We start from the raw sequence: 20,556 nt of genomic DNA, 5'->3' as shown, positions 1-20,556 counted from the left end.
GTTGTCTCCTCTTCCCCTCCAGCTGATCCAGTTGTCTCCTCTTCCCCTCCAGCTGATCCGGTTGTCTCCTCTTCCCCTTCAGCTGATCCAGTTGTCTCCTCTTCCCCTCCAGCTGATCCAGTTGTCTCCTCTTCCCCTCCAGCTGATCCAGTTGTCTCCTCTGTTCCCCTCCAGCTGATCAGTTGTCTCCTCTGTTCCCCCTCCAGCTGATCCAGTTGTCTCCTCTTCCCCTCCAGCTGATCCAGTTGTCTCCTCTTCCCCTCCAGCTGATCCAGTTGTCTCCTCTTCCCCTCCAGCTGATCCAGTTGTCTCCTCTTCTCCTCCGGCTGATCCAGTTGTCTCCTCTTCCTCCTCCAGCTGATCCAGTTGTCTCCTCTTCCCCTCCAGCTGATCCAGTTGTCTCCTCTTCCCCTCCAGCTGATCCAGTTGTCTCCTCTTCCCCTCCAGCTGATCCGGTTGTCTCCTCTTCCCCTCAGCTGATCCGGTTGTCTCCTCTTCCCCTTTCAGCTGATCCGGTTGTCTCCTCTTCCTCCTCCGGCTGATCCAGTTGTCTCCTCTTCCTCCTCCAGCTGATCCAGTTGTCTCCTCTTCCCTCCCAGCTGATCCAGTTGTCTCCTCTTCCCCTCCAGCTGATCCAGTTGTCTCCTCTTCCCCTCCAGCTGATCCAGTTGTCTCCTCTTCCCCTCCAGCTGATCCAGTTGTCGCCTCTCTTCCCTCCAGCTGATCCGGTTGTCTCCTCTTCCCCTCCAGCTGATCCGGTTGTCTCCGTCTTCCCCTCCAGCTGATCCGGTTGTCTCCTCTCTTCCCCTCCAGCTGATCGGTTGTCGCCTCTCTTCCCCTCCAGCTGATCCGGTTGTCGCCTCTCTTCCCCTCCAGCTGATCCGGTTGTCGCCTCTTCTTCCCCTCCAGCTGATCCGGTTGTCGCCTCTTCTTCCCCTCCAGCTGATCCGGTTTGTCGCCTCTTCTTCCCCTCCAGGCTGATCCGGTTGTCGCCTCTTCTTCCCCTCCAGCTGATCCGGTTGTCGCCTCTTCTTCCCCTCCAGCTGATCCGGTTGTCGCCTCTTCTTCCCCTCCAGCTGATCCGGTTGTCGCCTCTTCTTCCCCTCCAGCTGATCCGGTTGTCTCCTCTTCTTCCCCTCCAGCTGATCCGGTTGTCTCCTCTTCTTCCCCTCCAGCTGATCCGGTTGTCTCCTCTTCTTCCCCTCCAGCTGATCCGGTTGTCTCCTCTTCTTCCCCTCCAGCTGATCCGGTTGTCTCCTCTTCTTCCCCTCCAGCTGATCCGGTTGTCTCCTCTTCTTCCCCTCCAGCTGATCCGGTTGTCTCCTCTTCTTCCCCTCCAGCTGATCCGGTTGTCTCCTCTTCTTCCCCTCCAGCTGATCCGGTTGTCTCCTCTTCTTCCCTCCAGCTGATCCGGTTGTCTCCTCTTCTTCCCCTCCAGCTGATCCGGTTGTCTCCTCTTCTTCCCCTCCAGCTGATCCGGTTGTCTCCTCTTCTTCCCCTCCAGCTGATCCGGTTGTCTCCTCTTCTTCCCCTCCAGCTGATCCGGTTGTCTCCTCTTCTTCCCCTCCAGCTGATCCGGTTGTCTCCTCTTCTTCCCCTCCAGCTGATCCGGTTGTCTCCTCTTCTTCCCCTCCAGCTGATCCGGTTGTCTCCTCTTCTTCCCCTCCAGCTGATCCGGTTGTCTCCTCTTCTTCCCCTCCAGCTGATCCGGTTGTCTCCTCTTCTTCCCCTCCAGCTGATCCGGTTGTCTCCTCTTCTTCCCCTCCAGCTGATCCGGTTGTCTCCTCTTCTTCCCCTCCAGCTGATCCGGTCGTCTCCTCTTCTTCCCCTCCAGCTGATCCGGTCGTCTCCTCTTCTTCCCCTCCAGCTGATCCGGTCGTCTCCTCTTCTTCCCCTCCAGCTGATCCGGTCGTCTCCTCTTCTTCCCCTCCAGCTGATCCGGTCGTCTCCTCTTCTTCCCCTCCAGCTGATCCGGTCGTCTCCTCTTCTTCCCCTCCAGCTGATCCGGTCGTCTCCTCTTCTTCCCCTCCAGCTGATCCGGTCGTCTCCTCTTCTTCCCCTCCAGCTGATCCGGTCGTCTCCTCTTCTTCCCCTCCAGCTGATCCGGTTGTCTCCTCTTCTTCCCCTCCAGCTGATCCGGTTGTCTCCTCTTCCCCTGAATGACCCCAAGGATGGAGAAGGACAGGAATGAGATGACTAAGAGAATATTACACTTCACCTTGGAGATCCTCCACCTGCTGACCGGAGAGGTGAGGGTGACCCATCTACATTTCCACCATTGTTGTCCCCATCTTTGGCCCCACTCTATGTTCTGGATGTCTCTTTGTTGGTGAGGTCTCCAGAACTGACCCCAGTATTCCAGATGTGCTCACTAGAGCTCTATACAGGGGGCAAAATCTCCTCTTTGTAGTGGGGGAGGAATACTGGGGTCAGTCCCCTCATTGTCTCTCTCCATACACAGGATTACACCATAGTGAAGAAGACATCGGGGGAGTGTGTGGCCCCCAGCAGCCATCTCCATGAGTCAGGAGGACAGAGCAGGGCCCGGGGCCCCATCACAGAGCCTCCACCTCACTCACTGATACATGAGGAGAAGATCCTAGAACTCATCCACAGGATCACTGAGCTGCTTACTAGAGAGGTGACCCTGCTGGGACATTATACAGTAATGGAGGGTCTGGTGATGACTGGAGAGGTGACACTGCTGGGGACATTATACAGTAATGGAGGGGTCTGGTGATGACTGGAGAGGTGACACTGCTGGGACATTATGCAGTAATGGAGGGGTCTGGTGGTTAGAGAGGTGACCCTGCTGGGACATTATACAGTAATGGAGGGGTCTGGTGGTGATTAGAGAGGTGACACTGCTGGACATTATACAGTAATGGAGGGGTCTGGTGATGACTGGAGAGGTGACACTGCTGGACATTATACAGTAATGGAGGGGTCTGGTGATGACTGGAGAGGTGACACTGCTGGACATTATACAGTAATGGAGGGGTCTGGTGATGACTGGAGAGGTGACACTGCTGGGACATTATACAGTAATGGAGGGGTCTGGTGATGATTAGAGAGGTGACACTGCTGGACATTATACAGTAATGGAGGGGTCTGGTGATGAGAGGTGACACTGCTGGGACATTATACAGTAATGGAGGGGTCTGGTGATGATTAGAGAGGTGACACTGCTGGACATTATACAGTAATGGAGGGGTCTGGTGATGATTAGAGAGGTGACACTGCTGGGACATGTAATGGAGGGGTCTGGTGATGACTGGAGAGGTGACACTGCTGGGATATTATACAGTAATGGAGGGGTCTGGTGATGATTAGAGAGGTGACACTGCTGGACATTATACAGTAATGGAGGGGTCTGGTGATAATTAGAGAGGTGACACTGCTGGGACATTATACAGTAATGGAGGGGTCTGATGATTAGAGAGGTGACCCTGCTGGGACATTATACAGTAATGGAGAGGTCTCGTGATGATTAGAGAGGTGACACTGCTGGGACATTATACTTATACGGTAATGGAGGGGTCTGGTGATGACTGGAGAGGTGACACTGCTGGGACATTATACAGTAATGGAGGGGTCTGGTGATGATTAGAGAGGTGACACTGCTGGGACATTATACAGTAATGGAGGGGTCTGGTGATGATTAGAGAGGTGACACTGCTGGGACATGTAATGGAGGGGTCTGGTGATGATTAGAGAGGTGACATTGCTGGGACATTATACAGTAATGGAGGGGTCTGGTGATGATTAGAGAGGTGACCCTGCTGGGACATGTAATGGAGGGGTCTGGTGATGACGGTATCATTGTGTGTCAGGTTCCTATAAGGTGTCAGGATGTGGCGGTCTATTTCTCCATGGAGGAGTGGGAGTATGTAGAAGGACACAAGGATCTGTACCAGGACATTATGGAGGACCCCCGGACCCTCACACCACAAGGTAAGTAGAGACTTTGATCTTACGTTGGATGCTGAGATCTTTTCTAATGTCGGTTTAGATCGTGTCCCTTATGGCGGGTGCCGGCTGCATTATACATGTAGGAATGATCAGGATTAGTGATATCTCTGATCCCGGCCATGTGGGTATTAATAACCGGGGTATCTAAGTTGTTGGGGGGGGGGGGGGGGGGGGTGAAGGGGAGAGAGACACACAAGGAGATAGGCAGATAATTTGCAGCAGGAATTGCAACAAAGGGGAACGAATCGTCCTGAAACAGTCACATGACCAAAGAGAAGCGGGTGATGTCCTCACGGCGTCCAGGTTTGTAGGTAAATGATAAATCGGACCCTGAATGGAAGGTTTGTCAGGAAATCGATAACATCTCCTCAGGGAATGTCAGGAGGACATCATGTTATTAGCTGAAAGGACGGGCTCTGGGGGGGGGGGGGGCACTGAAAGGACTGGCTCGGGGGGGGGGGGGCACTGAAAGGACTGGCTCGGGGGGGGGGGGGGGGTCACTGAAAGGACTGGCTCGGGGGGGGGGGGGTCACTGAAAGGACTGGCTCTGGGGGGGGCACTGAAAGGACAGGCTCTGGGGGGGGGGCACTGAAAGGACTGGCTCTGGGGGGGTCACTGAAAGGACGGGCTCTGGGGGGGGCACTGAAAGGACGGGCTCTGGGGGGGGCACTGAAAGGACGGGCTCTGGGGGGGGGGCACTGAAAGGACGGGCTCTGGGGGGGGGGCACTGAAAGGACGGGCTCTGGGGGGGGGGCACTGAAAGGACGGGCTCTGGGGGGGGGGCACTGAAAGGACGGGCTCTGGGGGGGGGGCACTGAAAGGACGGGCTCGGGGGGGGGGGCACTGAAAGGACGGGCTCGGGGGGGGGGGCACTGAAAGGACGGGCTCTGGGGGGGGGGGGGCACTGAAAGGACGGGCTCTGGGGGGGGGGGGGGGGGGGCACTGAAAGGACGGGCTCTGGGGGGGGGCCACTGAAAGGACGGGCTCTGGGGGGGCACTGAAAGGACTGGCTCGGGGGGGGGGGGGGGGCACTGAAAGGACGGGCTCTGGGGGGGCACTGAAAGGACTGGCTCGGGGGGGGGGGGGGGCACTGAAAGGACGGGCTCTGGGGGGGCAACTGAAAGGACGGGCTCTGGGGGGGCAACTGAAAGGACGGGCTCTGGGGGGGCACTGAAAGGACTGGCTCTGGGGGGGGGCACTGAAAGGACTGGCTCTGGGGGGGGGGGCACTGAAAGGACTGGCTCTGGGGGGGGGGGCACTGAAAGGACTGGCTCTGGGGGGGGGGGGGCACTGAAAGGACTGGCTCGGGGGGGGGGCACTGAAAGGACTGGCTCGGGGGGGGAGGGGGCACTGAAAGGACAGGCTTAGGGGGGGGGGGCCACTCAAAGGACGGGCTCTGGGGGGGGCCACTGAAAGGACTGGCTCGGGGGGGGGCCACTGAAAGGACGGGCTCTGGGGGGGGCCACTGAAAGGACGGGCTCTGGGGGGGGGGGGGGCACTGAAAGGACTGGCTCGGGGGGGGGCACTGAAAGGACGGGCTCGGGGGGGGGGGGGGGGCACTGAAAGGATGGGCTCTGGGGGGGCAACTGAAAGGAAGGGGCTCTGGGGGGGCAACTGAAAGGAAGGGGCTCTGGGGGGGCACTGAAAGGACTGGCTCTGGGGGGGCACTGAAAGGACTGGCTCGGGGGGGGCACTGAAAGGACTGGCTCGGGGGGGGCACTGAAAGGACGGGCTCTGGGGGGGGGGGCACTGAAGGGACGGGCTCAGGGGGGGGGGGCACTGAAGGGACGGGCTCAGGGGGGGGGGGCACTGAAGGGACGGGCTCAGGGGGGGGGGGGGCACTGAAGGGACGGGCTCTGGGGGGGGGGCACTGAAGGGACGGGCTCAGGGGGGGGGGCACTGAAGGGACGGGCTCTGGGGGGGGGGGCACTGAAGGGACTGGCTCTGGGGGGGGGGGGGCACTGAAGGGACTGGCTCTGGGGGGGGGGCACTGAAGGGACTGGCTCTGGGGGGGGGGCACTGAAGGGACGGGCTCTGGGGGGGGGCCACTGAAAGGACGGGCTCTGGGGGGGGGGGCCACTGAAAGGACGGGCTCTGGGGGGGGCCACTGAAAGGACGGGCTCTGGGGGGGCACTGAAGGGACGGGCTCGGGGGGGGGGGGGGGGCACTGAAGGGACGGGCTCGGGGGGGGGGGGGGCACTGAAGGGACGGGCTCAGGGGGGGGGGGGCACTGAAGGGACGGGCTCAGGGGGGGGGGGGGCACTGAAGGGACGGGCTCTGGGGGGGGGGGGGCACTGAAGGGACGGGCTCTGGGGGGGGGGGCACTGAAGGGACTGGCTCTGGGGGGGGGGGCACTGAAGGGACTGGCTCTGGGGGGGGGGGCACTGAAGGGACTGGCTCTGGGGGGGGGGGGGCCGCTGAAGGGACGGGCTCGGGGGGGGGGGGGCACTGAAGGGACGGGCTCGGGGGGGGGGGGGCACTGAAGGGACGGGCTCGGGGGGGGGGGGGCACTGAAGGGACGGGCTCAGGGGGGGGGGGCACTGAAGGGACGGGCTCTGGGGGGGGGGGGGCACTGAAGGGACTGGCTCTGGGGGGGGCACTGAAGGGACTGGCTCTGGGGGGGGGGGGCACTGAAGGGACTGGCTCTGGGGGGGGGGCACTGAAGGGACTGGCTCTGGGGGGGGGGGGGGCACTGAAGGGACGGGCTCTGGGGGGGCCGCTGAAGGGACGGGCTCGGGGGGGGGGGGGGGCACTGAAGGGACGGGCTCGGGGGGGGGGGGGGGCACTGAAGGGACGGGCTCAGGGGGGGGGGGCACTGAAGGGACGGGCTCTGGGGGGGGGGGGGCACTGAAGGGACTGGCTCTGGGGGGGGCACTGAAGGGACTGGCTCTGGGGGGGGGGGGGCACTGAAGGGACTGGCTCTGGGGGGGGGGGGCACTGAAGGGACTGGCTCTGGGGGGGGGGCACTGAAGGGACTGGCTCTGGGGGGGGGGGCACTGAAGGGACTGGCTCTGGGGGGGGGGGGGCACTGAAGGGACGGGCTCTGGGGGGGCCGCTGAAGGGACGGGCTCGGGGGGGGGGGGGGGCGCTGAAGGGACGGGCTCGGGGGGGCGCTGAAGGGACGGGCTCTGGGGGGGGCCACTGAAGGGACGGGCTCGGGGGGGGCCACTGAAGGGACGGGCTCGGGGGGGGCCACTGAAGGGACGGGCTCGGGGGGGGCACTGAAGGGACGGGCTCGGGGGGGGGGGCACTGAAGGGTCGGGGGGGGGGGGGCACTGAAGGGACGGGCTCTGGGGGGGGGCCACTGAAAGGACTGGCTTGGGGGGGGGGCCACTGAAAGGACTGGCTTGGGGGGGGGGCCACTGAAAGGACGGGCTCTGGGGGGGCCACTGAAGGGACGGGCTCGGGGGGGGGGGGCCACTGAAGGGACGGGCTCGGGGGGGGGGGGGGCCACTGAAGGGACGGGCTCGGGGGGGGGGGGGGCCACTGAAGGGACGGGCTCGGGAGGGGGGGGGGGCACTGAAGGGACGGGCTCGGGGGGGGGGGGGGCACTGAAGGGACGGGCTCGGGAGGGGGGGGGGCACTGAAGGGACGGGCTCGGGAGGGGGGGGGGCACTGAAGGGACGGGCTCGGGAGGGGGGGGGCACTGAAGGGACGGGCTCGGGAGGGGGGGGGGGGGCACTGAAGGGACGGGCTCGGGGGCCGGCTGGACCTGCTGATGTCTATGCTTCGTTTTTTCCCTTCTAACAAAGGAGGCCACAGCAATGGGATCCAGATACGCGCATTTGTCCTCCATGGGGTATGATGGTGAAATGAACAGCGGCAGCACGTATCTTAGAGTCCATTCCATTAAAGCACCGCCCGTCGCCCTCCGGTAACGGAGTATTGTGGATCCGCCGCCTGGTCGGGTGAGAGGTCCGGGTGTCAGGTATAGCAGTGTCTGGCGGCCATATTAGCGATCAAGCCGTCGGTCGGTATGGCGCTGTTTACCGGACGGGTTGGTGAGGAAACGGTCCATACAGGTCTCCATACTCTCCCTGTGTAATACGCGGGTATACTGCGGAGGCTGGATGCGAGGTGAGTGCACACTCAGGAGCGTCCTCACATCCCCACAACGGAACCGGAAGTTGGTCCGGTCCCTTTATATAACACCGTTACTGTAGGAGCCATTATCATTAAAGGGGCGATCCGGAGAACAAAATGTGTTCAAGTCACAAAGTTCTACAAATCAGTAAATTACTTCTATATAAAAAATCTTAACCCTTCCAGTACTTATCAGCTGCTGTATACTACAGAAGAAGTTGTGTAGTCCTTTCCAGCCTGACCACAGTGCTCTCTGCTGACACCTCTGTCCATGTCAGGAACTGTCCAGAGCAGAAACAAATCCCCATAACAAACCTATCCTGCTCTGGACAGTTCCTGACATGGACAGAGGTGTCAGCAGAGAGCATTGTGGTCAGGCTGGAAAGGACTACACAACTTCCTGTGGAGCATACAACAGCTAAGTACTGGAAGGATTAAGATTTTTTATATAGAAGTAATTTACAAATCTCCAGTTGATCTGAACAGTTTTTACCTCTAGAGTTCCCCTTTATGGCCAGTTATCACCTCAATGAGCCTTCCTAGGTTCTCTGTACGCCCTCATTATAGGGTCAGTGATCGGCCCATGGAGGAGCGACGCCCAATTGGATCTTTTGTGCGGCCGTTTAAATGATTGTTATTCGTGCGCACTTCGCCCTGTGATATGGATTTAATGGGTCACATGACTCCTTTGTCCTCTGGCTCCCCCTTCAGGATGGTTTGGGCACAGCATTGATCTTTTTCAGTTCTTTTCCATAAATCCTTTGGTTTCTTTGTCACCTTCCTTCTGGGTGGGGTTCCTGCTGTTCCACCCTACAGAACACCCCCATATTCATTCCTAGGACTAACCTGTTCCTCCACATTTGCCGTCCCACGGTGTCTGCCTAGTTCGGTGGGGGGGAGCAGCTCCCGCTGGGGGGGGTCGTGGTATGACACCCAGTGAGTTCCGTGCACGGTCCCTTTTCTCAGTAATGGGACTCATGCACAGAACTCGCTGGGATTTGTACAGTTGCCTCGGTAGCCCAGTGTAACTGTGTCTCTCTACGCTGAGCTGTGTTGGGGTCTCGGCACGGCAGCTCGAACCTATTCCTGGACTTCTCAGTCTCCAGTCGGGCCCGATGCCTTGTTGCCTCTCCTCTCCTCCATGTTATAGATACTTCACGCAGGAGGGTTTCTGTCTCCATTGCTTCTGGTTCCTCATCAGTTCCCACAATCCTCCATTGGCCAGCATTCTGAGCATTTAGTTCCGAACTCTGTGCACCCTGCAGCGGTTGGCCATGTCCTCTCATGATGTCATGCCCCGCCCCCTCAATGCAAGTTTATGGGAGGGGGCTTGTCCCCTCCCATAGACTTGCATTGAGGGGGCGGGGACGTCACGAGGGGGGCGTGACCGACCGCTGCAGCCCGCGCACCGCACTTGGATCTGAATGTTCCGAGCGCTGGGCAGTGGAGTACCCCTTTAACAAGGACATCACTCGACTAGGAATGTCCTGATACCAATCTGCGTCAGGACCGATACTGGACATTTGCACGAGGACATGTACTTAAGTGTCCCCGATACCTAATCCGATCCTGCTGTAGGACCGGCCGTGGCCTCTTGTACCCCGATGAGATTTGTATTATTTTTGGGGGTCTCGGCTCCCACCCGTTTTATTGTCCTTCTCAGTTCGCTCGTTGCCGGTGCTCCTTCGTTTTTCTTCCTCCAGGTAAAGCCGATACAGGATGAGACAACTTCCGTTTTTTACTCTTCCGGTGTCCAGAAGAAACGGGATCTAATGATGGGGCTGTAATAAAGAAGTGATACTTACCCTCGTAGCTCCGGTTCCCTCGCTGCTCCTCTCCCTGCTTCCGAGGGGGCGAGGTCGGAGTGGGACGTGCGCTCTCCGTGGTTGAGATGGGACACAGTGGGCAGGTCCTGCGCCAACCTCGGAATCGGGCAGAAGAGATGAGCAGCGCCGGAGCTAAGAGGGTAGGTAAGTATTATATCAAAGATGTATACGAACACTAGTGCAGGTAATGAGTCGGCTCCACAGATTATTTCTGTATTCACCATAAAGTCTCACATAATCTTCATTGGGTGCATGGGAGACTTTCGATCCGTGGTCTCAAACTGTGGACCTCCAGATGTTGCAAAACTTCAACTCCCAGCATACCCAGACAGTCTTGGCTGTCCGGGCATGCTGGGCGTTGATGTTTTGCAACATCTGGAGGGCTGCAGTTTGGAGACCGCTGCACTAAGGGATATGATGAGATGGAAGCCTTGATTTACCTTTTGGGGACTGTTTGCATCCTCTGGAGGAGGCAGACAGACCTTTTGGTGTCTGGACGTTTTGAATTTTTGTAACATCTGGAGGGCTGCAGTTTGAATACCACTGCACTAAGGGATGAGACGAGGGAATCCTTGATTTACCTTTCTAGGATTGTGTGCATCCTTTGGAGGAGGCAGAGAGACCCCTGGGAGTTGAAGTTTTGCAACATCTGGAGGGATGAATGGGAAGCCTTGATTTACCTTTCCAGGACTGTGTGCATCCTTTGGAGGAGGCAGACAGACCTTTGGTGTCTGGGCATCTTGGAAGTTGAAGTTTTGCAAGATCTGGAGGGCCACAGTTTGAGACCACTGCTTTAGATAGAGGCTGCTGGCTTTAAAAGGGTATTCCGGTGTTCCTAAAAACTTGATATAATACTTATATAGACAAAACAATAAGTGCAGGATGGGACTTTATTATGATATGTTAAATGGATATTTACCTGTGACGGACGACTATGCCCGGCAAAAGGGGATCAAGTGCAGAGTATAGCTGGAAATACTTCAGTGGCTGAAATAATATCATTATAAGAGTATAAAATATGCTGTAAGGAAAAAGATTAAAATGTAATCATTAAAAATAAGTGCAGAAATGAGAGCAAAGCAGCAATAAAGTGCATCTGGGAGTATGTAACAAGAGGGGGATCAAAGGATGCACACGATCCTAGAAAGGTAAATCAAGGCTTCCCTCTCATCCCTTAGTGCGGTGGTATTCAAACTGCTGCCCTACAGATGTTGCAAAACTTCAACTTCTAAAATGCCCAGACACCAAAGATCTGTCTGCCTCCTCCAGAGGATGCACACAGTCCCCAAAAGGTGAGTCACGGCTTCCCGCTCATCTTATCCCTTAGTGCAACGGTCTCCAAACCACAGCCCTCCAGATGTTGCAAAAGAGCTGGTTAAATAGTTAGTAGTATGATGTTCAGTAATGTGTATACAGGTGTATACTACTTCTGTTTGATTATAAATGTATTTCCAGCTGTTTCACCAAAAGGTTTTATTATTGGCGCACGTGACCTCACCTCCCGCCATAATGGAACATAAAAAAGGAGGACGACATACCGGAGGCACAAGGGCACTTTATAGGGGAGTCCATTACTTTTACAATTATTTTAAATAGGAGGAGAGTTTCTACATTCAGAAGTTGGGGCACCGCCATGGGGACCAGGTTCACGCCCAGTTATTCAAACCGACCTCCATCCTGGGGGCCATCTGGTACTCTGGTGAAGATTTATTGATGATGTTCTTTTTATCTGGCAGGGGGGTGAACCTAGTTTGATTTCTCCCCCCCCCCCCCCCCCCCCCTTTTTTTTGAACTTCAATGGGATAGAAAATATGCAGAAGCAAAATACGGCGCGTGCCCTTAGAGGAAATACATTTTTAAAAAATAATTATTTTTAAACTTTCACGGCTCACTACTAGAGCTGGGCGGTATACCAGTTCACACCGAATACCGAAATTTTTGTGCTGCACGATATGAATTTTTCCCATACCGCAATACCGTATTGAATTATCTGCCCAGCGCTGTCGCCACATCGGGGAACTAATCATATGTGACCCGCGAGCGCTGTTCTGCCCCCAATTAATTATCAGCCCAGCGCTGTCCCCATCGGGGTAAATACCCACATATCACCCGCAAGTGCTGCTCTCATCGTTGTCCTGTTTGTTGCGGCCACCGGCGCTGACACTCTATTCCAGTGGTCTTCAACCTGCGGACCTCCAGATGTTGCAAAACTACAACTCCCAGCTTACCCGTGCAGCAATGTGCGCGGCTTACTTGCACATCGCGGCCGCTCTCCCTGCTCAGAGCTAGAGCGCTCCCGCGATGTGCGAGTATACGGCGACTCGCACATCGCAGTGTGTCTGCTGGTAGCGACGTATTGCCACGAAGAGCCGGCATACAGCGGGGCCTTCACCAGCAGATTTGCAGCATAAAATACGCTGTAAATCCGCGCATGTGAACGTTACAAGTTACAAAAATACCGCGCAGCCCTACTCACTGCAGCCAAACACAAGGCCATTATTATTTAGCTCTTAATAGTAAAATTGTGGATAATAAAAATACTTCCCGTAACTACCACAAAAAAACGGACGGCAACAGCTGCTTACGGACAGATCGCTGCCACCGGCCAATCAGGCTGCAGAACATCTCACAAAGCCGGTGTCTCCGACTGAGGAAATACTGCTGGGACCAGTACGATGAGGATCCCGCGCCCTACAGAAGAAATCCATCAAAAAAGGAGATGAGGAAAAACATCTGACAGAAATACAAACCCCAAATATAGAAAAGTGTCCAAAAAAAACAGGAACAGAGACGAGAGCAACATGGAAGATCCTATTATTACTAAATTCAATAAGCAGAAGTGAAGAAACATTGGGGCGTATTAAAAAATGACAAAATCCTAGGACACTTACCAGAATTCTAGAAAACACAAAATATCGGCATCTCATAGCCCCCACTATGAAAAGGAACAAATCTACAAACCAAAAAACGAAATACAGAATATTTATCCATTAAAAACGGTTTCTTCCCCTGCAAACAATACAAAGGACGTTCAGTAACTGGAAATATAACTCCCACCAACAGCAAAAACAACAACAATACCACATAAAAAAATCAAAAACCACAGGATCCCAATCTCTGCCAAAGTTATCGACCGATCTCCCTAATTAACGTAGACGCCAAACTATACGCTAAACTCCTGGCGCTTAGATTGAGCCCGCTGTTGAATACCCTTGTTCACCCTGACCAGGTGGGCTTTGTGCCCTCCAGAGAAGCTCGGGATAATACCTTAAAAACCTCTGTTATTCACTATGTCCAGTCTTCTCGGCTCCCGTGCATTTTGCTATCATTGGATGCCGAGAAGGCTTTTGATAGGGTGGCATGGGGGTTCCTGAGGGGGGGTTCTCTCACAACTGGGATTGGGTCCGCTAATGCTGCAGCGTATACTCGCTCTTTATGCTTGCCCGCAGGCTAGGATCCGGATTAACGGCTCCTTGTCCTCCCCCATCCCTATTAGAAACAGTACTAGGCAGGGTTGCCCCCTGTCCCCCCTGTTGTTTGTATTGGTGATGGAGCATCTCCTACAGGCTATTCGGCAGTGTGAGCGGGTAAAGGGGGTTCAGATACGGGGTGAAACTGTCAAATGTGCTGCGTTTGCAGACGACTTGCTCCTATACCTTACGGTCCCTGACGTGAGCCTCCCTGCCCTCTTCTCCCTTTTGGACGAGTATAGTAAATTTAGCAATTATAAATTGAATATGTCCAAGAGTGTTGCCCTGGATGTCTCTCTGCGTCCGAGTGGGGTTTCTATCCTTAAGGGGCGTTATGCCTTTCGTTGGGCGTCCACCTCTTTTACATATCTGGGGGTTCAGGTGCCGGGAGACTTGACGCATACATTTGACTTAAACTTCAACCCTCTTCTTTCCTCCTCTGACTTGTCTAGGTGGGACAGACGTGACTTCTCCTGGATTGGACGTGTAAACATAATCAAAAGGAACCTACTACCCAGACTTCTCTATCTTTTTCAGACACTCCCCATTCCCCTCCCCCGCTCTTTCTTCCGGACTCTGAATAGACTGTTTACTAATTATATTTGGGGCTCGAGGGGACATCGTATGGCCCGCCTAGGACTGTCTCAAACTAAGTCTGAGGGGGGCTTGGCCCTCCCAGACCCCCACCTCTACTACTTGTCCTCTGTAGCCACTAGAATCCTTGACTGGTTCCATCACGTGAAGGGTAAAATTTGGGTGCGTTTGGAGACTCTGCTTTCCCCGTTCCCTCTCACGTCGCTCCCTTGGATGCGAGCATCCTATTGGACCGCGAGTAATCAGACGAGCCTCCCGTTTGTAGCGCGCTCAGTGCTGCGGGTGTGTCTCCATAGCTTTGGTAAGGCAGGTCTCCTACGCCCCAACGGCCCCTTAACGCCGATTTGAGGCAACCCTGACTTCACCCCGGGAGACACCTCTGGCCCCTTCTTGGGTAAGACACGGGGGACTTTCTTACTCTTTGCCAATGTCCTTCATTCTGGGTCCCTGAAATCTCTGACGGAGGTCCTACTGGAGGAAGCTATTACTGCCACCCATCAATGGCAGTACACCCAACTGACGCTTTTTTACTCCACTTGGAAGTCTACCCTTGAGCTCCACAGGCTCCTTCTCCCTTTTGAATCCTTGTGTTTGGCTAAGGACTCACCCGGTCACCTGATCTCTGTAGTCTACGCTCTTTTGCAGTCTGGTGGGCAGGCCCGGCTTCTGGCCCATCGGGAGGGGTGGTCCCGGGAGTTGAGCTGCACCATTACACCCCAGGACTGGAGTAAGGCGTATGCTCTATGTCACAAATCATCGGTATCTGTCAAGCTTCAGGAAACTAACTTTAAGGTGCTGTCTAGGTGGTACCGTGTGCCGGCATTGCTACACCGATGGTATCCGGCGACCCCTGATGTTTGTTGGAGGTGTGGCTCCTCTCCCGGGACTATGTTACACATTTGGTATGACTGCCCCCTCATACGCTCTTACTGGTTGGGAGTCCTTGTACATATATCCAAAATTACGAGCTTCGAGATTCCCCACTCCCCTCGGGTTGCGCTGCTCTCGATGGTACCTGGCCAAGAGGGGCCTTGTAGGGATATTGTTGTCGGCAGCCCGAAGAGTAATTCCACGTAAATGGAAGTCGGTCCAGCCCCCGACCATTGCCGATTGGGTTAAGGAGGTGCAATATCTTTACGGGATGGAGGAGTGTATGGCGGATTTGGTGTCCTCATCTGAGCGTTTCCTGAGACGCCTTGGGTGGATTATTTGGCCTCCCCTGAGTATAGAGCCATCCCCCTCTCCCCACAGTGAATTGGAGACACCTTCCATTAGCCCTGCTGGATTTCTACGTGCTCTCTGGGCACATTCCTATCTAGCCCCGGCTCCTCCGACCCTCTTCTATCCTCAGCTCCCCTCCTCCACTCCCCCCCCCCCCTTTTTATTATTTTATAATTTTTTCCTTTCTCCCTCTCTTACTTTCTAACTAGCTTTTTTGTCCCCATCCCCTTCATACCCTGACTGTTTCCCTAATGTGTCCTGTAGTTCTTGTGTTGTTTGCCTACCCCCCCCCCCCTTTTTTTATGCTGTAAACTGTGTTTTGGTTCGGCAGTTTATATGCTGGACTCAGCTCTCTTGACCGTGCCTTTTATGTACATTTTATGCCCTACGTGGACAGAGGTCTGTTCTTTCTTGCTGCCCTGCTTAGACCAGTTATTATACGTATTTTGTGTCCGCACCCTTTTCTAATGATCACTCACGCTGTGTGTTTACTTACCGCCCTGTTTGATGCGGATGCTGTTTGTTCTTGTATTGGCTTTTATTTTTTGTTAATAAACTTTTTGAAATTGAAAAAAAAAAAACACATTAAAGGGGTACTCCGGCGCCAAGACATCTTATCCCCGCCGCTGGGGACCCCCGTGATCTTGCACGCAGCACCCCGTTACAATCAGTCCCTGGAGCATGTTCGTTCCGGGTCTGATTACTGGCGATCACGGGGCCGGAGCATTGTGACGTCACACTCCGCCCCTTCAATGCAAGCCTATGGGACGTCACTCTCCGCCCCCTCATTTCAAGCCTATGGGAGGGGGCGTAACACCTAACTATTTAACCAGCTCTTTTGCAACATCTGGAGGGCTGCGGTTTGTAGACCGTTGCACTAAGGGAGAAAATGAGAGGGAAGCCTTGACTCACCTTTAGGGGACTGTGTGCATCCTCTGGAGGAGGCAGACAGATCTTTGGTGTCTGGGCATTTTAGAAGTTGAAGTTTTGCAACATCTGTAGGGCTGGAGTTTGAATACCACCGCACTAAGGGATGAGAGGGAAGCCTTGATTTACCTTTCTAGGATTGTGTGCATCCTTTGATCCCCCTCCGTCACAGGTAAATATCCATTTAACATATTATAATAAAGTCCCATCCTGCGCTTATTGTTTTGTCTATATAAGTATTATATAGAGATTTTAGGAACACCGGAATACCCTTTTAAAGCCAGCAGCCTCTATCTAAAGCAGTGGTCTCAAACTGTGGCCCTCCAGCAAAACATCAACGTCCAAGATGCCCAGACACCGAAGGTCTGTCTGCCTCCTCCAAAGGATGCACACAGTCCTGGAAAAGTAAATCAAGGCTTCCCTCTCATCCCTTAGTGCAGTGGTCTTCAAACTGGAGCCCTCCAGATGTTGCAAAACTTCAACTCCCAAGGGTCTCTCTGCCTCCTCCAAAGGATGCACACAATTCTAGAAAGGTAAATCAAGGATTCCCTCAGGACTCATCCCTTAGTGCAGTGGAATTCAAACTGCAGCCCTCCAGATGTTGCAAAACTTCAACTTCTAAAATGCCCAGACCCCAAAGGTCTGTCTGCCTCCTCCAGAGGATGCGCACAGTCCCCAAAAGGTAAATCAAGGCTTCCCTCTCATCTAATCCCTTAGTGCAGCGGTCTCCAAACTGCCGCCCTCCAGAAGTTGCAAAACGTCAACGCTTTACGGTGAATACAGAAATAATCCGTGGAGCCAACTGGGAAAAAAAATGCAATGTTTTTAGGTTTTATTTTTTGGGGTTTAACCATTTAGTATAAATGACTAATGTGTCTACTATGTGATGTAGGGGAGGGGAAAAAATTCACAAAAATACCTTTTAACCCTAACAGAAAATCCCAGCACGAAACCTGGAGGAAACATCATATTATCTCAATATTATGAAGTAGAGGAGATCATGGAGCGCTCCTCAGGAGAAGATGGAGAGATCATGGAGCGCTCATCAGGAGAAGATGGAGAGATCATGGAGCGCATTACCCCTAATGTCCATCCAGATCTATCCTATAATAATCCCCCTGATTGTGGGGAATCTGACCAACCACACATTGTTACCAGAAGGTCAGGTCAGGAAGGAGGAAAAAGTTTTCCATGTGATGAATGTGGGAAACAATTCACAAAAAGCTCAGGTCTTTTGATGCACAAAAGAATTCACACCGTAGAGAAACCCTTTGTTACCCAGAGAAGTCACACAGGAGAGAATTCATCGTTATCCTCATCCAGAGTAAAAAGTTTTACTGAAAAATCTAATTTAGTCACAGATGAGAACATTGACAGAGAAGAGAAACCATATTGTTGTTCAGAATGTGGGAAATGTTTTACGGGTAAATCAGGTCTTATTACCCATAAGAGAACTCACACAGGAGAGAAGCCTTATTCGTGTTCTCTTTGTGGGAAATGCTTTAACAGTAAATCGAGCCTCGTTATACACGAGAGAATTCACAAAGGCGAGAAGCCGTATTCGTGTTCAGAATGCGGGAAATGCTTTACAGATAAGTCAAGTCTTGGTAAACATCAGAAAATCCACACCGGGGAAAAGCCGTACTTATGTTCAGAATGTGGGAAATGCTTTATTACTAAAACCAAACTCCTAGACCATCACAAAAGTCACACGGGGGGAGAGAAGCCGTATTCCTGTTCAGAATGTGGGAAAGGTTTTATGAAGAGAGCGCACGTTCTTAAACATCAGAGGGTTCACACCAGGGAGAAGCCGTATTCGTGCGAACAGTGCGGGAAAAACTTTACAGATAAATCGTATCTTGTTGTACACGAGAGAATTCACACGGGGGAGCGGCCGTATTCATGTTCGTATTGTGGGAAAAGTTACATCAATAAATCGGGTCTGGTAATCCACGAGAGAAACCACACGGGGGAGCGGCCGTACGTGTGCGCAGAATGTGGGAAAGGGTTCACCTCGAAATCCTCCCTCAACGACCATCACAGCAGTCACCGATGGAAGAACAAGGTTTGATGTGTAGAAAATCCAATGTTAAAGGGGAACTCTGCCGGAAAACAGGGGTTAAAGGGGAACTCTGCCGGAAAACAGGGGTTAAAGGGGAACTCCGCCAGAAAAAGGGGTTTAGTGGGAACTCCGCTGGAAAATGGGTTAAAGGGGAACTCCGCCAGAAAAAAGGGGTTTAATGGGAACTCCGCCGGAAAACAGGGGTTAAAGGGGAACTCCGCCAGAAAAAAGGGGTTTAATGGGAACTCCGCTGGAAAACAGGGTTAAAGGGGAACTCCGCCAGAAAAAAGGGTGTAATGGGAACTCCGCCGGAAAACGGGGGTTAAAGGGGAACTCTGCTATATAACGGGGGTTAAAGGAGAACTCTTCCATATAACGGGGGTTAAAGGGGCCGCTGTACTGAAGAAAACTGCGTCCCTGTAGTGGAATGTGACCCTGTGCACAGGGACGCACTTTACTGCTTTACAGCCGGATCCCTCTCACTCCATAACCCCTAAACCTAACCCCTAATTCTAATCTTAACCCTTTATCCCTAATCCTAACCTCTAATCTGAACCCCTTATCCCTAATCCTAACCTCTAATCTTACCCCCTTATCCCTAATCCTAACCTCTAATCTTACCCCCTTATCCCTAATCCTAACCTCTAATCTTACCCCCTTATCCCTAATCCTAACCTCTAATTTTACCCCCATCCCTAATCCTAACCTCTAATCTTACCCCCTAATCCTAACCTCTAATCTTACCCCCTTATCCCTAATCCTAACCTCTAATCTTACCCCCTAATCCTAACCTCTAATCTTAACCCTTTATCCCTAATCCTAACCTCTAATCTTACCCCCTTATCCCTAATCCTAACCTCTAATCTTACCCCCTTATCCCTAATCCTAACCTCTAATCTTACCCCCTTATCCCTAATCCTAACCTCTAATCTTACCCCCTTATCCCTAATCCTAACCTCTAATCTTACCCCCTTATCCCTAATCCTAACCTCTAATCTGAACCCCTTATCCCTAATCCTAACCTCTAATCTTACCCCCTTATCCCTAATCCTAACCTCTAATCTTACCCCCTTATCCCTAATCCTAACCTCTAATCTTACCCCCTTATCCCTAATCCTAACCTCTAATTTTACCCCCATCCCTAATCCTAACCTCTAATCTTACCCCCTAATCCTAACCTCTAATCTTACCCCCTTATCCCTAATCCTAACCTCTAATCTTACCCCCTAATCCTAACCTCTAATCTTAACCCTTTATCCCTAATCCTAACCTCTAATCTTACCCCCTTATCCCTAATCCTAACCTCTAATCTTACCCCCTTATCCCTAATCCTAACCTCTAATCTTACCCCCTAATCCTAACCTCTAATCTTAACCCTTTATCCCTAATCCTAACCTCTAATCTTACCCCCCTATCCCTAATCCTAACCTCTAATCTTACCCCCTTATATGTGAAGTTAAGGAACATCCAATAAGGCAGTGATGCAAAAATAATATATAACTTTTATTCTGATTCTGTATCTAAAATCGAAAATTGTAAAAGTCCATAACTGGCAGTATAATTGGTCAACACAGGACCGTGCTCAAAAGATGGGTATAGGGTAACAGGTGAATACCTATATCTAAATAGTCCTACCTCATCCTAGGACTATCCCTCACTACGTTTAGTGTGGGTGGGGGTGGGGTTTAGTGATTTCCACTCGCAGGTGGTTGGCTAATTATTCTCTCATACTCCTGTCCAACGCGTTTCTCCCACTTGTTTTAGGGGTTCATCAGGGAACCGAGGAGGAGATACTAGGCTACCAGTATATAATCATATCACACCAGGGTACATAGAAATAGGTATATATGGACTAAGTTCAAATCAGTAGATAGTCAAGATCAATAGATGGTCTAATACCGACCAGATAAGCATTAGATAGAAGAGATAGATGTGTCAGTCAGTCACTGGCAAGTTGGAACCACAGTTGATGTCCAGATTGGTAAGTTTGCAGTCCGAAACAATCATTCGGAGTGCTGTATACACCGTCAAAGAGTCCAAAGTCAGTCTAATAACCACAAGCCACTATGTCATAACTTTAAATTCAGTAAAACATAAAGATTATTTATATGTAACACCACAGCCATATATGTGTCATCGCATCCATGTAGGTTCCAATATTGGCAATAACATAGAGTGGTTGTTACTTCCACACAAATATATAGTGCCATTCAGGTTCTATGCATATGTAGATGAACTGTGAAAACATAATTAGACAGAAATATGTTTGTATAAGAAATACTATGATGAGATGATGTAGACAAAAAATAGAATAAATAAATCAAACTATAAATAAATTCATACCTTGGTTTTGAATAACCATGTATGAGGGCTTGAATGGTTAATTCTCCTATGTAGACTG

General features: G+C 52.9%; 1 protein-coding gene across 4 annotated transcripts in view; it reads left to right on the top strand.

Moving 5' to 3' along the window:
* Nucleotides 1-18,836, top strand: part of LOC130322519 (zinc finger protein OZF-like) — a 22,787-nt gene extending 3,951 nt beyond the window's left edge. For all 4 annotated transcript variants that reach the window (XM_056553084.1, XM_056553086.1, XM_056553085.1 and 1 more), the window contains 4 exons: nucleotides 2,132-2,249; nucleotides 2,462-2,641; nucleotides 3,834-3,954; nucleotides 17,029-18,836. In XM_056553084.1, the coding sequence (XP_056409059.1) occupies nucleotides 2,160-2,249; nucleotides 2,462-2,641; nucleotides 3,834-3,954; nucleotides 17,029-18,164 (1,527 nt within the window). In that variant the 5' untranslated portion in view covers nucleotides 2,132-2,159 and the 3' untranslated portion in view covers nucleotides 18,165-18,836. The remainder of the gene's footprint in view (nucleotides 1-2,131; nucleotides 2,250-2,461; nucleotides 2,642-3,833; nucleotides 3,955-17,028) is intronic.
* The last annotated feature ends 1,720 nt before the right edge of the window (nucleotides 18,837-20,556 follow it).

The sequence above is a fragment of the Hyla sarda genome, unplaced genomic scaffold (assembly GCF_029499605.1).
Source record: "Hyla sarda isolate aHylSar1 unplaced genomic scaffold, aHylSar1.hap1 scaffold_235, whole genome shotgun sequence".
NCBI classification, from domain to species: Eukaryota; Metazoa; Chordata; class Amphibia; order Anura; family Hylidae; genus Hyla; species Hyla sarda.
The sequence above is the reverse complement of the archived record's forward strand: the minus strand, read 5'-3'. Positions and strand labels throughout refer to the sequence as shown.